Below are 16420 nucleotides of genomic sequence, written 5' to 3'. Positions count from 1 at the left end.
GGCGCCCCCCCCCCCCCCCCCCCCCCCCCCCCCCCCCGCCCCCCCCCCCCCCCCCCCCCCCCGCCCGCCCCCGGGCCCGCGCCGCCGGTCGCGGGTCAGGAAATAGGGAATAAGGTAACTCACGTCCTCCTAATAAGCGGCATCGCCTCCCTTATCTTCTCCCACTCGCCAAGATCGATATCGACCACGCCCAGCTCTCCCACCGCGCCCTCCTCCGCGTCCTTCCCGTCCTCGCGCACCCCTTTCAAGACCAGCAGCTCGCGGCCCCAAGGGTCGATGACGGTGCTGCGGCCGTAGCTCACGCGCGGGTTCGCGGAGGAGCCGGGGTTATGCAGCCCGACCTGGGCGGCGGCGACGACATAGGACTGGGTCTCTATGGCGCGGGCGCGGAGCAGCACGCTCCAGTGGGCGGCGCCCGTGGCGACGGTGAAGGCGGACGGGTACAGGAGGACCTGGGCGGGGGCCTTGTACTCGCTGGGGTTAAGCGGGTTCGGCGAGTTCGCGACCGGGTTCGCGAGAGGGTACGAGGGCGGGGTCAGGTGAGACCGCGTCGTTAGGTGCAGAGCCGCTTCGGGGAAGCGCAGGTCGAAGCAGATTAGCGACCCTAAGAGGCCGATGGGAGAGGGGATCGGTGGCGTGAACCGCGATCCGGCTTGGGTTGTCGCGGACTCGCGGAGGGAGGCTGAGGGGTAGTCGAATAGGTGCAGTTTGTCGTAGGATCCGTTCTCGAGGAGCGCGCCCGTGGGGGTTATGTAGATCGTGCGGTTGTAGAGCTTGATTTTCGGGTCCTTGTCTGCTTCATTTTCTCCCGCTTCTTCTTCTTTGCCCTCCTCTCGGGTCCTGCTGCTCTCTTCGGCCTCCTTGCTGGCCTTTTCGACGGATTCGGCGTCCTCGGACTCCGGGATCGAGTTCAGGACCGGGTTGCTCGGGTCGCTGGTCAGCTTCACGGCGACGGGCACGTGGATCCCGACGTGCACGGCGAGCTTGTGCTCGGCGGCCGCCGAGCGTAGGCCGTTCACGAAGGGGGAGGTGTTGACGGGCTTGGCGAGGGCGAGCGATTCCGCGGCTGAGGTACCGATGTAGTCGGATGCTTCGGGCAGGAAGAGGATCTAGGGGTGTTAGTTAGGCCTGGTTATTAGGTGAAGAAGCTGGTCCTGGGCAATTTGGACATCTCGGATAGGGATATGAGGACGTCTTGAGCTTATAGCACTCATCTCTATCCATGCGTTCGCGAACGTGCAATATCCAGAGGAACAGGTTGCCTATAGCTTCTTTGGCTCGGCTTTCTCCGTCGTGCCCGTCACCGAGAAGCAGGGAATAAGGGCATTAAGCAACACTACCAAGTTTAGACCCGGAGCAAGGCCCACAAGAAAAAAGAGAACTCATGGTCTCTCACGTACTTTAGCACCTTTAGCTGCAGCCTGACCCACGAGTTTAACGCACTGCTCGAGGTTGTGAGCCATCGAGTTGCTCGAGCAGATCTGACCGATCGCCTATACTATGAGTTAGTTGCGTGTAGTTACTCGGGTTTTGTATAGGAATCTCATATATAGTGATCCATATAGTCCTATTCACTACCTCTAGCTCATCTTTCTAGGATTGTAAAGAGAATTATGTATCTTACTGCTTTAGCCATCATTAAATGAAGCTAAATACGGATATTGGATGTGTCTGGTAGTCTTATGTAGACACGTCTGACTTAGATGAGCGTATGAGAATTATATAGATATAAATAGGTAAGTATATAGATATTCTGCAGGTGAGACCGCGAAACAAAGCACTCGAAATCAAGTGTGTATGTGATAAATAACCCGATAAAACTCGTCTGAATCAAACGACCGCATGTCTTCGAATCGTGTCACGGGCTGAGAAAGGAGGAAAGGGAGATAGCGAGCCCGGAAAATAAACCCGTTCGGAATGTTCCTTGAAGTGATACATATTACATGGGAAGGTACTTGGCTAGTCGGGGAAGGGGTCGTTCCCCACTTCCCCCGACGTCACTTAGATGCGGCCGAAGCCGAATCCATGTCGGGGAAACGAGGACGACGTCACATCTACGTAGGCTGACAACAAATACACCAGATCAACATATTCGCATAGGATTATACGTCTTTTTTGGCCATTCTTCGCCATGTACTAGCTAGGGAATTTATGCAGAAACGCAATCGAATTTTCCTTTCTGGTCAGGTTGCTAGCTAATTCTGACTGCTAGCATAGCACATCATCTGCGAATAGCCAGCATGATTACCTCGAATTGCCGGTGCCGAAAATGCAGGCCTGCGGAATTCTTGATCCTCCAACACACGTATACCCCCTACTCAGGCCATCCCTTATCGTACGTACCCTTCCGTTCGTCTCTTGTTTCCACTCATCGACCATGGGTAGGCGAAAAACCAGAAAATGCAATGCCAACCGTGACCTCCCTAATATCCTCTTGGTCTTTAAAAACGCCTGGCTGTAGTAAACGTAGAAAAATATGTATAGACAATACAACGCGAGAAGGCCGGAGGGGTGGTGAGTTCCTCTGTAAAGTAATTTCGTCTCGTTATCTTTCGATTCAGGATCAGATTGGCCGAGCACGAACCCATCGAATCGCGGTACCAATTCTTCAGGGTTATCCGTCTATTACGTCGACGTGTTTTCCACACCGACCTTCCAAGATCTGTCAAGAATATTATATGCTTGCTGCAAGGATCTCGGGTCGATCTCATGTTCCTCGAGAACCACCACCCAATCACGAAGTTGAATGTTCTTCCCCTTTTCGGAATCTTCGCGGAACTGTCCTAGGTGCGAGACGCCTGCCTTCGTGAGTGGGCCTTGTTGGGCTTTACTGCCACCGGCGGTCGTAGAACCCGGAGTGCCTGGTCCGGCGCCTGACAATCTCGGCGTACTCGCTCCACTACCAGGTCCGCCTGCACCCTGCGTCATCCACGAGTATTTCTTCTTCTTGGAGCCCACAAAGAGGCCTAGAGTCGCATTCACCGTGGTACTGCTAGCCTCTTGCTTGGCCGCTGCCTTCTTGCTCTCTTTCTTGGGGGGCGGTTTCTCGCCTGGTTCTGGCGCAATAGATCCGGGCGTACCGGGCGCTACAGATCCAGCTCGTGACGTACCATCGGCACCCTCTTTCTCGCCATTCAGCTTCTCTTGACGCTTCTGTCGCTTTCGGAGTCGGTTCTCTTCTAAGTTACGCGCGCCCTTTCCACTGCTGGTCATAACATCGATTAGATGATTCGTCGGAGAAGCTTCCGAGACAGGAGTAGGTAGCCCGTTGCTGAGTTGGTCCGCGGTACCTAGAGAACCTAGTTAGTCGAATGAATAAAACAACCAAGGTGAAAAGATCCGTACGTTTTAGAGGGTTTGTGCGGGGGCTAACCGCGCTCTCCGCACCTGTTCGTGGGCTTTCGCCCTGAGTACCGTTCACCGCATTTAGCGGAACGGCCACGTCTTGCCATTCTTGAGGTACCACCCCATGCGCGCTCATCTGTCGCGTGGTGGCAATCCTGTTCGCGTCACCGATCAGCTCACGCAAGCGATGCTTCGTGGCCAAAGACAGTAGTGAGAGCTGATCGACTAAATACGCATCAGGAGGAATAGATGAACTATGCGTTTGAACGATTGAACCATCTGGGCGGGTTTGGGTGTAGCTTTTAATCTCCGGTTTTGGAAACTCGGCAGGGTTCTGGTTTCTTCCACCGAAACGTCCACCGTCAGGCTTCAGCTCCATGTTGAGAGTTAGACCCTGCTTAGTAGCAACGTCATGTAATCGCTTGTGTAAGATAGCAGGTTCTAGCAAGGAGTTGCTAATCTCGAAACACTTGTCACGGGCATACTTCATTGCGCGTTCATTCCATTCAATATCTGCTTGTTCCGCTTCGATTTCCTCTTGCGTACGCGCGTTGACGCCATTGGTGGATTGAATCGCCGGTCCAGGTCCGTATACATGATTTTGACCGCCAACACGAGACTCCAGATTATTCATGAATTCTGCCTCTTCTTCTAGATCGATATCGGTTCCCATGAGCATATCGTCCATTTCGTACGTGTGAGCGGCCTTGGTCGCCGGCTTCGATGGCTGTCTTGTCGCATCGTTAGAGAAGGAACCCGTCGGGTTGATAGCCGGTGGTCCCATGTTAGTGATAACAGGAGGCATTGATGGCATAGCGGTGGTGGGTAGAGGCGCAAGTTTTGCAGTAGAATATGGAATATGAGAGGCGGTCGTAGTAGCAGTAGCAGATGTTGTTGTTGCGATGGTGGTAGTAGGAATAGGCGTGGGAGTGTGTGGTTGAGGGGAGGCGAGCGGTGTTGTCGCGGCGGACGGCATGGTAAGAGTCATCCCAACTGGAGATAATTTAGCTCTCTTGTTAGGAGGAAGCTGGTAAGTCTGATTCGGCGGTGATTGTTGAGGGGAAAATTGCCTCGGAGGCATGGTCGGTTGTGGATGCGACGACATTTTGGGGAATGATGCGCAAGTTGGTTGAGTGGTGTTGCGGTGCCGCGGTGGTGTTGTGGTGTTGTCGGGATTGCGGTATGGCGGTTAGTATTTAATATCCCAGGTACAGTACCAGTATACCAGTATCCTTCACCTATTCGCCCCAACAATGATTTACTCTTTTACTTTACTTGTCCCCACAGTGTCCCGTGTTGCAGTCGGTATTGCTAGTGTAGATACTGACACCAAGCGTCAAGGAATCCTTTATTGTCTCTGGTCCTGGACAGGCACAGAGCCTGTCTCGTTCGGTTGGTTGAAACCCATCCGACGGTGTAAGATGCGAATTATCGCGATAAGTAGATTACTATCGATTTTGAGGCGACTATTGTGATGCCGAGTATGATCGCAAGTTATTAGTATCCCGGCGTCGCGTCGGATAGGATGTTTTTTGTAGGTTGAATGAGGAGGCGATCTAAAGAGTTCAGCAACACAGAAAAGCTTCCTTCCTTCCCTGAGCCCCCATTGGAAAGATTTCGTGTTGCACTACGCACGGGCCTCCCTTTCCCTTTTTACCCTTTGAACTTTGAAGCCAGCCTCGACGTGCAATCATTCAACTTGGTCCAAGCGTTTTTAATCGGATCAAATAAATTCCGTGGCTTTCTTAGTTAATGTTTGACTGTGAGCCTCATCTTGACTTTTTCTAGGCCGCTGGGTTCCACCAAGAAACCTTAGAAAGAGGTACCCACTCAAACGCGCCGCGTTTAATTCAATTAACCTAGCCGCGTTACGTACCAAACTTCCGAACTTCCAACTTCAACCTCCAATCAACCTTTCTCTATCTCTCTTCAATCCTCTTCCTATCAACAATTGATAATTGGCTAGGTACAATACACATACCTTGAAGTCTCCGCCAACCCCTCGTTTTCTTCCTACTATGCGACCCGTCTTGAGATGCCTACTGTGTAATTGTATCTGAGCTCCATTGGCAATACACGCTTTGCAACAAACGAGCGCAGCTCCGATATCATTTTTCAACCGCCACAGGTATTTTAGAGATCATGGCATCTAAGCGCAAGGCCTCGGCAATGGCTACGACTGCCGATGAAGAGCCTGTAGATCCTTCTGATGAGTTAATGTTCCTATGCTTGGGAGGTGGAAATGAAGTCGGTAGATCATGCCATATCATACAATACAAAGGAAAGACTGTCATGGTAAGTCAGTGACGTATTCCTATCTTATTAGGGTATAGCCATTCTAATTATCAATCTTGTATAGCTTGATGCTGGCCAACATCCCGCGTACGATGGTCTTGCCGCTCTTCCCTTCTTCGATGACTTCGACTTAAGCACTGTCGATGTGCTCCTAATTAGCCAGTAAGTCTCGCCCTCCCGCCTTCGTCATATAATACAGTTGTATATAGTCAAGGGCTTCATGACGGTTGGGGTGGAAGGCAATGTTTACCCATGTCCACAAACAGAAGTTGTTGTTTTGGTATTCCACCATGATATCACGTCTACATGTTGTTGGACATTCGCAATCTTGCTCTTATGTATTCAGCTATCAATAAATCACATTACTCCATCACCCAACCGGTAGCGCCCTCAACTTGTCGTGCTGCCCATTGCGACGAACCACACCCCTTAGTCTTTAGATCTCGTATACCATACATATAAGAAGTATGCTAATATCAGTCAAGTTTCCACATAGACCATGCCGCGTCTCTACCTTATGTTTTAGCGAAGACCAACTTCAGAGGCCGAGTCTTCATGACGCATCCGACAAAAGCTATCTACAAATGGCTCATCCAAGACAGTGTCCGAGTTGGCAATACTTCCTCGAATCCTACGTCACAGCCCGTATACACAGAACAGGACCATCTAAACACCTTCCCTCAGATCGAGGCTATCGACTATCACACCACCCACACCATCTCATCTATCCGGATTACTCCATATCCCGCTGGTCATGTGCTAGGCGCTGCCATGTTCCTCATAGAGATTGCGGGGCTGAACATCTTTTTTACCGGAGACTACTCTCGCGAACAAGACCGACATCTCGTCTCCGCTGAAGTCCCTAGAGGCATTAAGATCGACGTGCTTATTACTGAATCAACATACGGAGTATCAACACATGTTCCTAGATTAGAGAGGGAGCAAGCGTTAATGAAATCCATTACTAGTATCCTAAACCGAGGCGGACGGGTCCTGATGCCAGTGTTCGCTCTAGGTAGGGCACAGGAGCTGCTGTTGATCCTGGACGAGTACTGGGGTAAGCACTCAGAATTCCAGAAGATTCCTATCTATTATGCAAGTAACCTTGCCCGAAAATGTATGGTCGTATACCAGACCTACGTCGGCGCCATGAACGACAACATCAAGCGTTTGTTCAGAGAGCGGATGGCCGAAGCAGAAGCTGCGGGAGATGGTGCGGGTAAAGGCGGTCCGTGGGATTTCAAGTATATCAGATCACTGAAAAACCTCGATCGATTCGACGATGTCGGTGGCTGCGTTATGCTTGCGAGTCCCGGTATGCTACAGAACGGAGTCAGCAGAGAACTGCTAGAGAGATGGGCGCCGAATGAAAAGAACGGTGTTATCATCACAGGTTACAGTGTCGAAGGCACTATGGCGAAACACATTGTTCAGGAACCGGATCAAATCCAAGCTGTCATGTCAAGGAATCTCAACGCAGTCAGGAGAGCACCTGGCGGCGACGGTGAGAAAGTCATGATACCTCGAAGATGTAGTGTCGCCGAATACTCCTTCGCTGCTCATGTTGACGGCCAAGAAAACAAGGAGTTCATCGAAGAAGTCGCAGCTCCTGTGGTGGTGAGTTGCTTCCCCTTTATGCATAATAATTCTTTTCTCTAACTTGATTAGATTCTGGTCCATGGCGAACAGCACAACATGATGCGGTTGAAATCGAAATTGCTATCTCTTAACGCGAGCAAGGCAGACAAAGTCAAGGTTTACAGCCCGAGGAATTGTGAAGAATTGCGAATCCCATTCAAGACGGATAAAGTAGCCAAGGTTGTTGGCAAGCTGGCATCCATACCCCCTCCCAAGCAGTTGCCTACGCCTGACGACCAAACCACGGAATTGATCGCCGGAGTTATAGTGCAGAACGACTTCAAGATGTCGTTGATGGACCCGGAAGACTTGCGGGAATATGCGGGTCTGACAACGTCGACAATCGCATGCCGGCAACGATTTACATTAAGCGCTGCTGGCATTGACCTTATCAAATGGGCATTGGAGGGCACGTTTGGTGATATCGAGGAACTTCCGGAGACAAAGAACCGCAAGGAAAACTATGATGCCGAAGCAAATGGGAATGGCAAGATGCCTGACGCCGACGAGGAAGTTGCACAATTGGTCGCGGCATATTTAGTCATGGGCTGCATCACGGTGCGGTATCGCAACAACGGTGAGGTAGAATTAGAGTGGGAGGGGAACATGCTCAACGACGGCATCGCGGATGCCGTAATGGCAGTTCTCTTGTCGGTAGAGAGCAGCCCTGCTGCTGTGAAGCGTAAGTAATCTGCCCCTTCGTCTGCCTAACCAAATCACTAACACTTTTCTCAGGATCCGCGAGCAAGAATCCGCATTCCCACGGGCTACCGGCCCGAAACCCCCACGCGAATCTCACACCGGCGGAGCGGCTCGAACGCCTGTTTCTCTTCCTCGAGGCGCAGTTCGGGGTCGATGCCCTGGCCCCCGTGGCAACTCCTAAGTTGCCGCCTCTAGTCAAGGACAAGAAGCCTAAGAAGTCGGAAGACGACGATGACGATGCTGCCTCGGACGCCTCTATGGAGTTATCGGACGATGGTGAGGAAGAGGAACGGCTGCTGGAACTACGGCAGCAGACGGAGCTCGAACGGTTGCATAAGATTGGCATCCCCGTGCCCGGAGTTACCATCAAGGTAGACAAGATGTTGGCTACGGTCTGGCTAGAGGATCTAGAAGTTGAATGCAACAATAAGGCATTCGCAGACAGGGTCAAGGCTGTCGTTGAACGGGCCGTTGAGGTAACGGCTCCTTTATGGGGCTAAACAATTATACCTTGGGGTAGATAGATCCGCAGGGAAGACCATACGGTCACTGCATGCCTAGCTATTAATTGGGTTTGGGTGGTGGCGGGTTTAAAAGGGTATACCGGGCCTGGCTATATCAGGTCTACACAGGCGCGCGCGAATTCTGATGGTGTTGAGGGGAGGCTCTACAAGCCTCATTCCATCCGAAGTTACGCGTTTCATAATGCCGACCTTCGAAAGACATGGCCGAATCATCCGATCATCGTGCGATCTCTCGATCGCGAGTTATACCCTCGATAGGTAGAATAATGTGCAGATGATAATATGATTAGAAGAGAAGGCGTAGACTAAAGGTAATCACGCCGAATTCAACGAAAATAAGCCGAGTTATAATCCGTTTGACGGGTTTAGCAGATTATTGAAACCCCGGATTGGTGATATTCTGCCTTGATTGCAAATCTCTCCCTATACACCACCGAGGATGATGATTGGGGTCACATCTATAATGAAAGTGAGATCTTAGGGATCATTACCATACTATCTACATAATATACAAAGAGGAATAGATGATTATGCCCAGTTGAATGCCTTAGGAGTACCTACAGTATTGCCAAGGAATGGTTCCTGCATGGATATTAATTCTGTGGGACTGTAGCATCTGAGCCAATAGGAAGCCAAGTATATGTGCCTTGTGGTTGGTGGAAAGTCTGCCTAGGGCGCAGTAGCACTCAGCCACTTGCTCATACTCTATTTGGAATTTATCCCATCATTATTATCATTATTGACAAAAACTACCTTTCTATGTCACATGGCTGAGTGTTAGTGTGGCACTATTGTATCAGCCGTGCCTCAAACAGTCCATCGTGAATGAAGCCTGGGGCGAGGGTGATTTTGCCAATTCGACTTCGACTTATATGTCATGAAACTCAGATGAAGGGCAAATGGGCTCTGCCACACAAGGCGGAGCCAAGGCTCTATGGCCACAAAGGAGTCACTGTGAGATAAATCAGTTGTATATATATATATATATACGAGTAAGAAATAGAATAAGTTGGGTATGAGCTTCAAACCAGAAAGACTTCAAGTTAACCAACAACTAACACTGCCTCAAGAGTGGACATTCAAGCAACTTGGTCCAACTTTAAATTGAAGCAAAGTGTGGAGAATATCAAAACTAACTTCGGAATATCGTTACCTTCGTCCAAAGACAGAAAGGGGAAAGCAAACACGTACCAACTGAGACACGTATTTGTTTGTCACCTGTCCACATTAGACTCCGAACTATTAACATAGCTGAATCAGAGTCCTACTGAGCACCAACATACAAAATGCCATATATTACGTCCGACTCTTCCTATTCCTCCTCAACTTCTACCACATCCACCCTATCCAGTTTCAGGACCCCAGATTGCACAAGTCAATGCCGATACGGCGGGTGTAACCACCAGCAGAACATCAATATGGGTCATAATCCATTCAATGTAGACTCCCAGCTATCAAGCCAAGCTTCCCAGCTTCGGTTGGCTCCCGAGGGAACGGGGCGATCGTCCTCCAATCGGAGCCGTTCCCCCTCCGGATTCTCGCTACGTCGAAGTCTTAGCGGCCGCAGCCAGAACGAGTCCGGCGAGCGCCGAAGCCGGGCTTCCATATTCACCGGTCTATTCTCCAACTCGCGCGGTAATAGACAGCAGAGCCCGCCTCCGCCGTACTCCCCGAGCGCGGCGGAGGAGCCTCTCGTAGTTTCCGGTGAGACCTCACAGCCCCAGCTCCACTTTTACCCCTAACTAATCCGCCCCCAGAACTCCCAGCCGAGACACCGCAGACGATCCAAGACGACCAGTACGCCTTCCTCAAAGAATTCAACACGATCTTCCTGATCGACGACTCGCTGTCGATGAAAGCGGAGCGGCGCTGGGAGGAGACGCAGAAAGCCATATCGGCGATCCTGCCGATCTGCATGGAGCACGACGAGGACGGCGTGGACGTGTACTTCCTGAACCACCGGACCTCGGACCGGGGCGACGCGCTGCGCGGCGCCGTCGGGTCCGGGTACCGCGGCGTGCGCGAGGCGCGCGTCGTGCAGAACATGTTCAAGTACATCAAGCCGAGCCTCGCGACGCCCACGGGGCTCAGGCTCGACCACATCCTGCGCGCGTACCTGAAGAACTACGAGGCGCTGGTGCGCCGCACGGGGGGGGACGTGTACTGCGTGCGCCCGATCAACGTGATCGTCATCACGGACGGCCAGCCGACGGACGAGCCCGGCGAGATCATCGCCCAGGCCGCGCGCCGCCTCGACGAGATCCGCGCCCCGCCCCACCAGATCGGCATCCAGTTCTTCCAGGTCGGGCGCGACCCGACGGCGACGCAGGCGTTGAGGGAGCTCGACGACGAGCTGTGCCGCCGCGAGAGCATACGGGATATGGTTGACACTGCGACCTTTAATGGGGCGAACAAGGCTGACCAACCTACGCTCACGGCGGATGGGATACTGAAGGTTGTGCTTGGCGCTGTGAAGAGGAAGTTGGATCGTAAGGTCTTGGTGAGGGTTGATGGGCCGGCTCGCTAAGTAGGTACGAGAATAGATTACGGAGGGAGAGGGGGAGGTTAAGGGGATAGAAGGGAACGGTTAGAGAAAAGGAAAAAGGGGGTGCTACGACGCCCTCGTTTATTGATATTGATACCCTTTTCTCTCGGCGTTCTCGGTGGCTTACAGGGGAAGACGGGAAACGAAGAGATGATTGCCATTCTATTCTTGAATTGTATTATTAGACTTTACTTCTTCTATTATTTTTAACTTCTCAGATTGGAGGCGGCTGTTTGAAGGAAGATATCGGTTTATCAGGCAGTTCGCATGTATTAGTATCGACGGGTTATACCATAAGTAGAAATATAAACATGCGTTTCTCATTTATAGCCTTTGTCTCATGATTTAAATCTACGTAGGTAGTTTATGTTATGTGTACTTAGAATACTTCCATATGAGAAGTACTAGATTATGAGTTTAGCATGAAGGCCGGTTTACTAAAAAATACGATTTCTGCATAGGAATGATCATCTACTCGGCATCACTCGCGATCGCGAGTGCATACCATTTACGCATATACAAGAACATAAAAAACCTAATCATGATAGTAAAAGTTTTGGGGAAATTAATGTGCATTAGGCAGGCAATTCAAGCCGCCGACGAACTATGTAAGCCGCGAAATGAGCGGTTGAGACAATTGCATCCCTGCCAAGCAGACCCAGGATCGACCACTTTCCTATCCCACCGTCCATCCGAGCGAAGTTCCTGTCATGACCATGGTGTCATGAGAAATACCGAGAGAAAAAGGAAACAGCGTGCCTTTTAGAAAAAGGCAGAGAACATCGGAAACATCTGGCGGACTCCAAAGCCAGGATGTTCAAATCCGTCAGAATATCTGTCGAGGGAGATATTCAGAATAACCTTAGATACAGTATCGTATCTTAGGTGTCACCATAGCCAAGATGTTGTCGGTGCTAGCTAGGCGCGAGAAAAAGGAGTTGCTCGCCCGGTCGAGCAGCGAAATGACTACCTTTTTTTATGCCGGGTTTTTGTGTATTTTCTGTTGCAAAGAAACCGAATCCAGTCTGACGTCAAAGTACCAGAATGGATAAAAAGCCGAAAGGAAAAAAGAAAAAAAACTCCAGAAGGAAAAAGGCGATGCAATGCGTGGGGGTATCTCGTCGTCATGAACTCATACCCTAGTAAAGTCGTAATGGTCTCCGCCAAGTTAGAGTACCGAAGCCAATGAAAAAAAAAAAAAAAAAAAGGAAATGACCAGAAGGAAACCGATTTGTACAAAGACTGATGCCATTTGAAAAGCCTATGGTCCAAAAAAACAGATGCCGATCTCGGCGATGGACCGTCATAGGCGGAAACGAAGTGATGTGTAGAGATGTATGACGCCTTTGAAGTATGTAAAGGTCGTCTTTCCGGGGAGAGAGATGTAAGTATGGTTTGAATCTGTAGTCCAAACCCATATCGACGTGTGTCCATGCGAAAGGATAGATGGGTTCATAATATGAGAACCCCAGTAGCTTATTTCATGGCTAAGACTTCCGCCTTGCTTAGTAAACAGGCACCCTTGATTTCACCATCGCGATTGTCGCGAAGGGAAAGTACCGGCGACATGGCGAGTTCCACTCGTGCATGCATGTATTGCAGCTGGATTTGGGCCTCTAAGTCAAAAGCAGCCAGATTCCTAGCTTTCATGTTATTTTCGGTGAACCTGGAGCCGCATGGCGGGAAATAGTACGACAACATCATACCCGAGGTCCAGATCTTAGAGCTCATGTCCCAACTAATAGTGATCAGAGCACGAATACCCGCATCGGCGTCCTTTTCGGCCACTTTCACGCCACGAAGCGGATGAAGAATGCCGGACAGGATCTGGGAATGGCGGTTGATGGTGTTCGCCCTGAATGTCTCCATATCGGGGCTCTTCAATGCCTCATCGATGATCCTAGCATGGTCGTTCAACACCGCTTGCCTATCGTGTGGGTTGCACGGATAGTCAAGCTTGCCAAACTGTGCAATCCTATCCTGCAATGCCGCCAAGTGGCGATCCAGCTTCTCATCGAAGCCTAAGAAGACGGACGGTGAGACTATGTTGCGGAACAGATAATCCTGAAGGCATCGCATAACCAGGAATGGTCGATGCTGTTCGATGTCCATGAGCTCGGTCAAGCGGCTTTCTGCCTGGAACACGTTGTCGGTGAAGACCAGGTTGGTCAGATACTTCCAAGTAGTCTCTTCTTTGCGTGACAACATCTTGTACGAGACGTTGGTAGGCTCTCCCTTTTTATGGCAACGGACAATGTAACCCTTCGCTATCAACGTCATGCGCTGGATTTCCTTGTCCACATCGTCGAGATACCAACCTGATCTGTTAGGATTGTACCCTTCATACTGGCGCTTCTCATCACCCGCTGATGGAAGGTCGAAACGGACCGCAGGCCAATTGGACGGACCACCAGTCGGGCTTTGGCCGGGGCCTGAATCACCCACAGCCGCCAAATTCTTCGATGACAGAGGTGGCTGAAAGGCCGGCGCCTTTGGATTGAACATCGAAGACTTCGGGGCATCCTCAGGCGAGCTCGCGTATTTCTTACTGCCGCTCTTATCAGCACGCTTCTGATGCTTCTTACTTTGCTTGTCTTCCTGCTCGTCGCTCTTTTTCTTTAGCATGCCGTAAAGAAAATCGTGGCGAGCTTCTGCATCTTCCTTCTGGGAATCAGGAGCGGACGGAGTTGAGTCATGGTCCGGCTCTAGGCCGGCGGCCTTCGCAAACTGCGCATTTCGGGTTCGAAGACGCTTGACCTCTCCCTCCAGAGACTGTATAGAATTATTAGTTATCCATGCGGACCATTCATGTCGATAGTAATATATCATACCTCAATCCGGAGTATCTTAGCTTCGTCTCTCTTCGCCAGCTCCTCTCTGACCCTTAGGTGATGGTCTCGAAAATGCTCGGCTGCCTTCGTAATTTTTTCGTAGTCTTCCTTGATGCAATCGCTGGTCACTTTCGCCAAATCTAGATTGGCTTGCACCACTTTCTCTCGATTCTCTGCCTTCTTAACCTCCTCCTGGAGACGTCGGATTTCCGTGCGAAGACTAACATTGTCACGGTGTGTTCGGTGTCGTACTCTGTCGAGTTCATTTCGCGCGGTGTCACGCTCGAATCGCAAGTTGCAAATCGCCGTAGTCACCAACTGGCCGATCTCATTCAAGAGACTAGTGTGGTAAGACGAGTCCGACGGAGTTCCTGAACGGCCAAGGAGTAAAGTCAGAGCCTTAATGCGGTTTGCGATCTCATGATGAGTGCGATGAGAATCCTGCGGTCCGTAGTTAGTAATGAAGAAGCAGATGGTTGCTTATAGGGAACCTACATCTTCGTTAGGTGGACCTCCACCTTGGTAATTGGTCATCGCGCCCGAGTGAGTGCTTGAATACGACTCGAATTGGCGACGGTGTGGGTAAGAGGTGTTCGCACCGCGACGATAGTGCAATGACCTATCCGGTTGCTCAATGCGTGATGGCGGCCGGTATTGTTCAATCTGGGCGTCAAAGGATTCGGACGCACGGATTAGTCTCAACTCTTCGGAACCTTCGTCACTCCCAGAGGTGACCCTGTCGTTAGATGTGCCAGCCTCGATGGACTTAGCAGATTCCTCTTTACCAGATGCCGTATCCGTGTTATCAGCTACCTTAGATTGTGTATCTCCGTACGTACACAAAAGCGCTCCGGGAGGGGGATCTTGTCTAGAGGACAATGAGTTAGAGACGTTCGAAGGAATATGTTGAGACGGAAGCGATTTTGCGGGATTGAAGGAACGGTTGGTGGTAGATGAAGTAAGCAGTGAAATGAACGAGAACTTAGGAAGATTGAAAATGACAAGTAAAATGCATAGAGCACAGTGAGAATAGAAGGGTTGGAAGCTTTGACATAAGTTCCAGAAAACGGTCGGTGGCCTCTCCGGCAACCGCTCCGGTCCATCTGTGAAACGGACCGGATGACTAAAGGAAGTTGCAATTGCGCCTTCCTTATGCTCCGTCAAATAAATGGGCCCATTGCCGGAAATATGTGATGACATCCTAACCCCCTTTTTGCGGGGACTTCCGTGCCGAACCGAGGAAAGTAAGGGGTAACAGACTCCTGGGCAACAGCGAACCACGACCTATACTATTTCAAGCCGGAACATGATATAGCATACAGCATGGCACCTCAATTGAGGTTTTGGTATACGTCGGAAGAGGAAATGATTCAAAGGAGACTTACGTTACGAACCTCGGCTGGAAGTGGCTATGCATCTTGTCATCGTCAGGGGGCATGACAGCTCCCTGCTTGCGGGCAAGTTCTCGCGTGGCTTCAGAACTGCGCATAGGCAAGTCCTAGATGAGATGTTAGCTTTAATATTTTTTGCTTGAAGTAACCATATGTTATGCGTCATGGGGGTTTGAGGATAGGGGAAATGGGTGCCCACAAGGGCTAGGACATATGTCTTGAATGTCTGACTTACCTCCTGATTGCTGAAGTCCAATGGAACAGGGGACTCCATCTCTGCAGTGATGGTTGTTAGCGTATCTGACATTGATAAGTGCTATTGATATACCAAAGTGACACGATTTCAAGTGTGTACCCGCTTTTGAGTAAACAGATAACTTGAAAAGTCGAGTGTGATTGAAGCCGTGGCCAGAACATCGCCTAGAGCTCGATGGGCTCTTTCTTATGTTCTTCACAATGGCCAGCAATGAAGGGTATACTTACTGACTAGAGTAAAGAGCTCAAGGCTCAAGAAAGATTGCTGTGAAGGCGCAAAGTAATTCTTCTGGCGTGAATAAACGTGGTCAGTAGAAGATCAAGGTGAATGTTACGTAATAGATGTTACGGTAAATAGGGAATAGGGAATAGGGAATCAGAAATGTAAACGAAGGATGGGTGAGAGGAACGGGTGCCATATTTATCAAAGTAGTCCGGTGGATGGGGGGCGTTTGGGTCTATATTATATTGCTTACCAGTGTTGTGATGGTCGATGAATGATGGATGAAGGAAGTGGTTGATGTTGATGCTGATGGATAGATTATGGGTGATAGATGAAGGATGTGAAGGTGGAAGAAGAAAACACGTGTGAGATGCGTGAGAGGATTATTTGTATGGGAGACGTGAGGAGTGTAAACGTTAGGGGACGTGTCTACTGCGTGCTCGGGTGAACGTACTGTGTGGTGCATACGTGGGAAATTAATGAAACCAACTTACTGAAGATTGCTTAGATGTTTGAATACGCAAGTGGGAAGAGTGTTTGAAGATGTATTTGTGTATGGTTGCATATGAGAAAAGGGTTGCGTGAGTGGAAAGAGTTGAGTGAATGGAGAGGATTTGTGACTGGGAAAAGTTGTGTGAGTAGAAGAGAAAAGATGGTGGCGAATGATTGTG

At 50.3% G+C, this 16420-nt stretch overlaps 6 protein-coding genes across 6 annotated transcripts in view; 2 read left to right on the top strand and 4 right to left on the bottom strand.

Annotated features, from left to right (window-relative positions):
* The window catches only part of F4807DRAFT_57124 (carbon-nitrogen hydrolase), a 2297-nt gene extending 508 nt beyond the window's left edge, over positions 1 to 1789 (bottom strand). The window contains exons 1-3 of the mRNA XM_048003217.1: positions 1625 to 1789; positions 1401 to 1493; positions 124 to 1109 (exon numbers count right to left, since the gene is read on the bottom strand). Coding sequence (XP_047855246.1) covers positions 124 to 1109; positions 1401 to 1493; positions 1625 to 1639 — 1094 coding nt within the window. The 5' untranslated portion in view covers positions 1640 to 1789. The remainder of the gene's footprint in view (positions 1 to 123; positions 1110 to 1400; positions 1494 to 1624) is intronic.
* A 754-nt stretch (positions 1790 to 2543) lies between these two features.
* On the bottom strand, positions 2544 to 4669 carry F4807DRAFT_57096 (uncharacterized protein). Its single transcript, XM_048003216.1, has 2 exons — positions 3346 to 4669; positions 2544 to 3290 (listed from the first exon to the last, which is right to left on the bottom strand). Exons 1-2 carry the CDS (start codon positions 4448 to 4450, stop codon positions 2626 to 2628), a joined length of 1770 nt encoding a protein of 589 aa, XP_047855245.1. The 5' UTR covers positions 4451 to 4669; the 3' UTR covers positions 2544 to 2625.
* Positions 4670 to 5021: 352 nt separating this feature from the next.
* Positions 5022 to 9063, top strand: F4807DRAFT_422421 (beta-lactamase-like protein). Its single transcript, XM_047997674.1, has 5 exons — positions 5022 to 5640; positions 5705 to 5802; positions 6126 to 7257; positions 7309 to 7960; positions 8014 to 9063. Exons 1-5 carry the CDS (start codon positions 5488 to 5490, stop codon positions 8478 to 8480), a joined length of 2502 nt encoding a protein of 833 aa, XP_047855244.1. The 5' UTR covers positions 5022 to 5487; the 3' UTR covers positions 8481 to 9063.
* Positions 9064 to 9146: 83 nt separating this feature from the next.
* Positions 9147 to 11378, top strand: F4807DRAFT_422420 (uncharacterized protein). The gene is made up of 3 exons (XM_047997673.1): positions 9147 to 9517; positions 9575 to 10208; positions 10262 to 11378. The coding sequence occupies exons 2-3, from the start codon at positions 9791 to 9793 to the stop codon at positions 11029 to 11031; spliced, it is 1188 nt and encodes a 395-aa protein (XP_047855243.1). The 5' UTR covers positions 9147 to 9517; positions 9575 to 9790; the 3' UTR covers positions 11032 to 11378.
* A 537-nt stretch (positions 11379 to 11915) lies between these two features.
* Positions 11916 to 12574, bottom strand: F4807DRAFT_57023 (uncharacterized protein). Its single transcript, XM_048003215.1, has one exon. The coding sequence runs from the start codon at positions 12481 to 12483 to the stop codon at positions 12016 to 12018; it is 468 nt and encodes a 155-aa protein (XP_047855242.1). The 5' UTR covers positions 12484 to 12574; the 3' UTR covers positions 11916 to 12015.
* On the bottom strand, positions 12526 to 15545 carry F4807DRAFT_459562 (uncharacterized protein; the record flags this gene model as incomplete). Its single annotated transcript, XM_048001391.1, has 5 exons — positions 12526 to 13821; positions 13881 to 14321; positions 14376 to 14748; positions 15266 to 15378; positions 15507 to 15545. The coding sequence occupies 5 exons, from the start codon at positions 15543 to 15545 to the stop codon at positions 12526 to 12528; spliced, it is 2262 nt and encodes a 753-aa protein (XP_047855241.1).
* Positions 15546 to 16420: the final 875 nt, after the last annotated feature.

This window comes from Annulohypoxylon truncatum (assembly GCF_022578515.1).
Source record: "Annulohypoxylon truncatum strain CBS 140777 unplaced genomic scaffold F4807scaffold_12, whole genome shotgun sequence".
NCBI lineage: Eukaryota > Fungi > Ascomycota > Sordariomycetes > Xylariales > Hypoxylaceae > Annulohypoxylon > Annulohypoxylon truncatum.
The sequence above is the reverse complement of the archived record's forward strand: the minus strand, read 5'-3'. Positions and strand labels throughout refer to the sequence as shown.

Bases quoted from the DNA above. Each gene is read 5' to 3' on its own strand.
- F4807DRAFT_57096 (XM_048003216.1), bottom strand. From the start codon at position 4,450: ATGTCGTCGCATCCACAACCGACCATGCCTCCGAGGCAATTTTCCCCT. The intron at 3,291-3,345 runs GTACGGATCTTT...TAGGTTCTCTAG, and splicing joins CCGCACAAACCCTCTAAAAC to GTACCGCGGACCAACTCAGC.
- F4807DRAFT_422421 (XM_047997674.1), top strand. From the start codon at position 5,488: ATGGCATCTAAGCGCAAGGCCTCGGCAATGGCTACGACTGCCGATGAA. The intron at 5,641-5,704 runs GTAAGTCAGTGA...AATCTTGTATAG, and splicing joins ACAAAGGAAAGACTGTCATG to CTTGATGCTGGCCAACATCC. The intron at 7,961-8,013 runs GTAAGTAATCTG...CACTTTTCTCAG, and splicing joins CAGCCCTGCTGCTGTGAAGC to GATCCGCGAGCAAGAATCCG.
- F4807DRAFT_422420 (XM_047997673.1), top strand. From the start codon at position 9,791: ATGCCATATATTACGTCCGACTCTTCCTATTCCTCCTCAACTTCTACC. The intron at 10,209-10,261 runs GTGAGACCTCAC...ATCCGCCCCCAG, and splicing joins GGAGCCTCTCGTAGTTTCCG to AACTCCCAGCCGAGACACCG.
- F4807DRAFT_57023 (XM_048003215.1), bottom strand. From the start codon at position 12,483: ATGGACACACGTCGATATGGGTTTGGACTACAGATTCAAACCATACTT.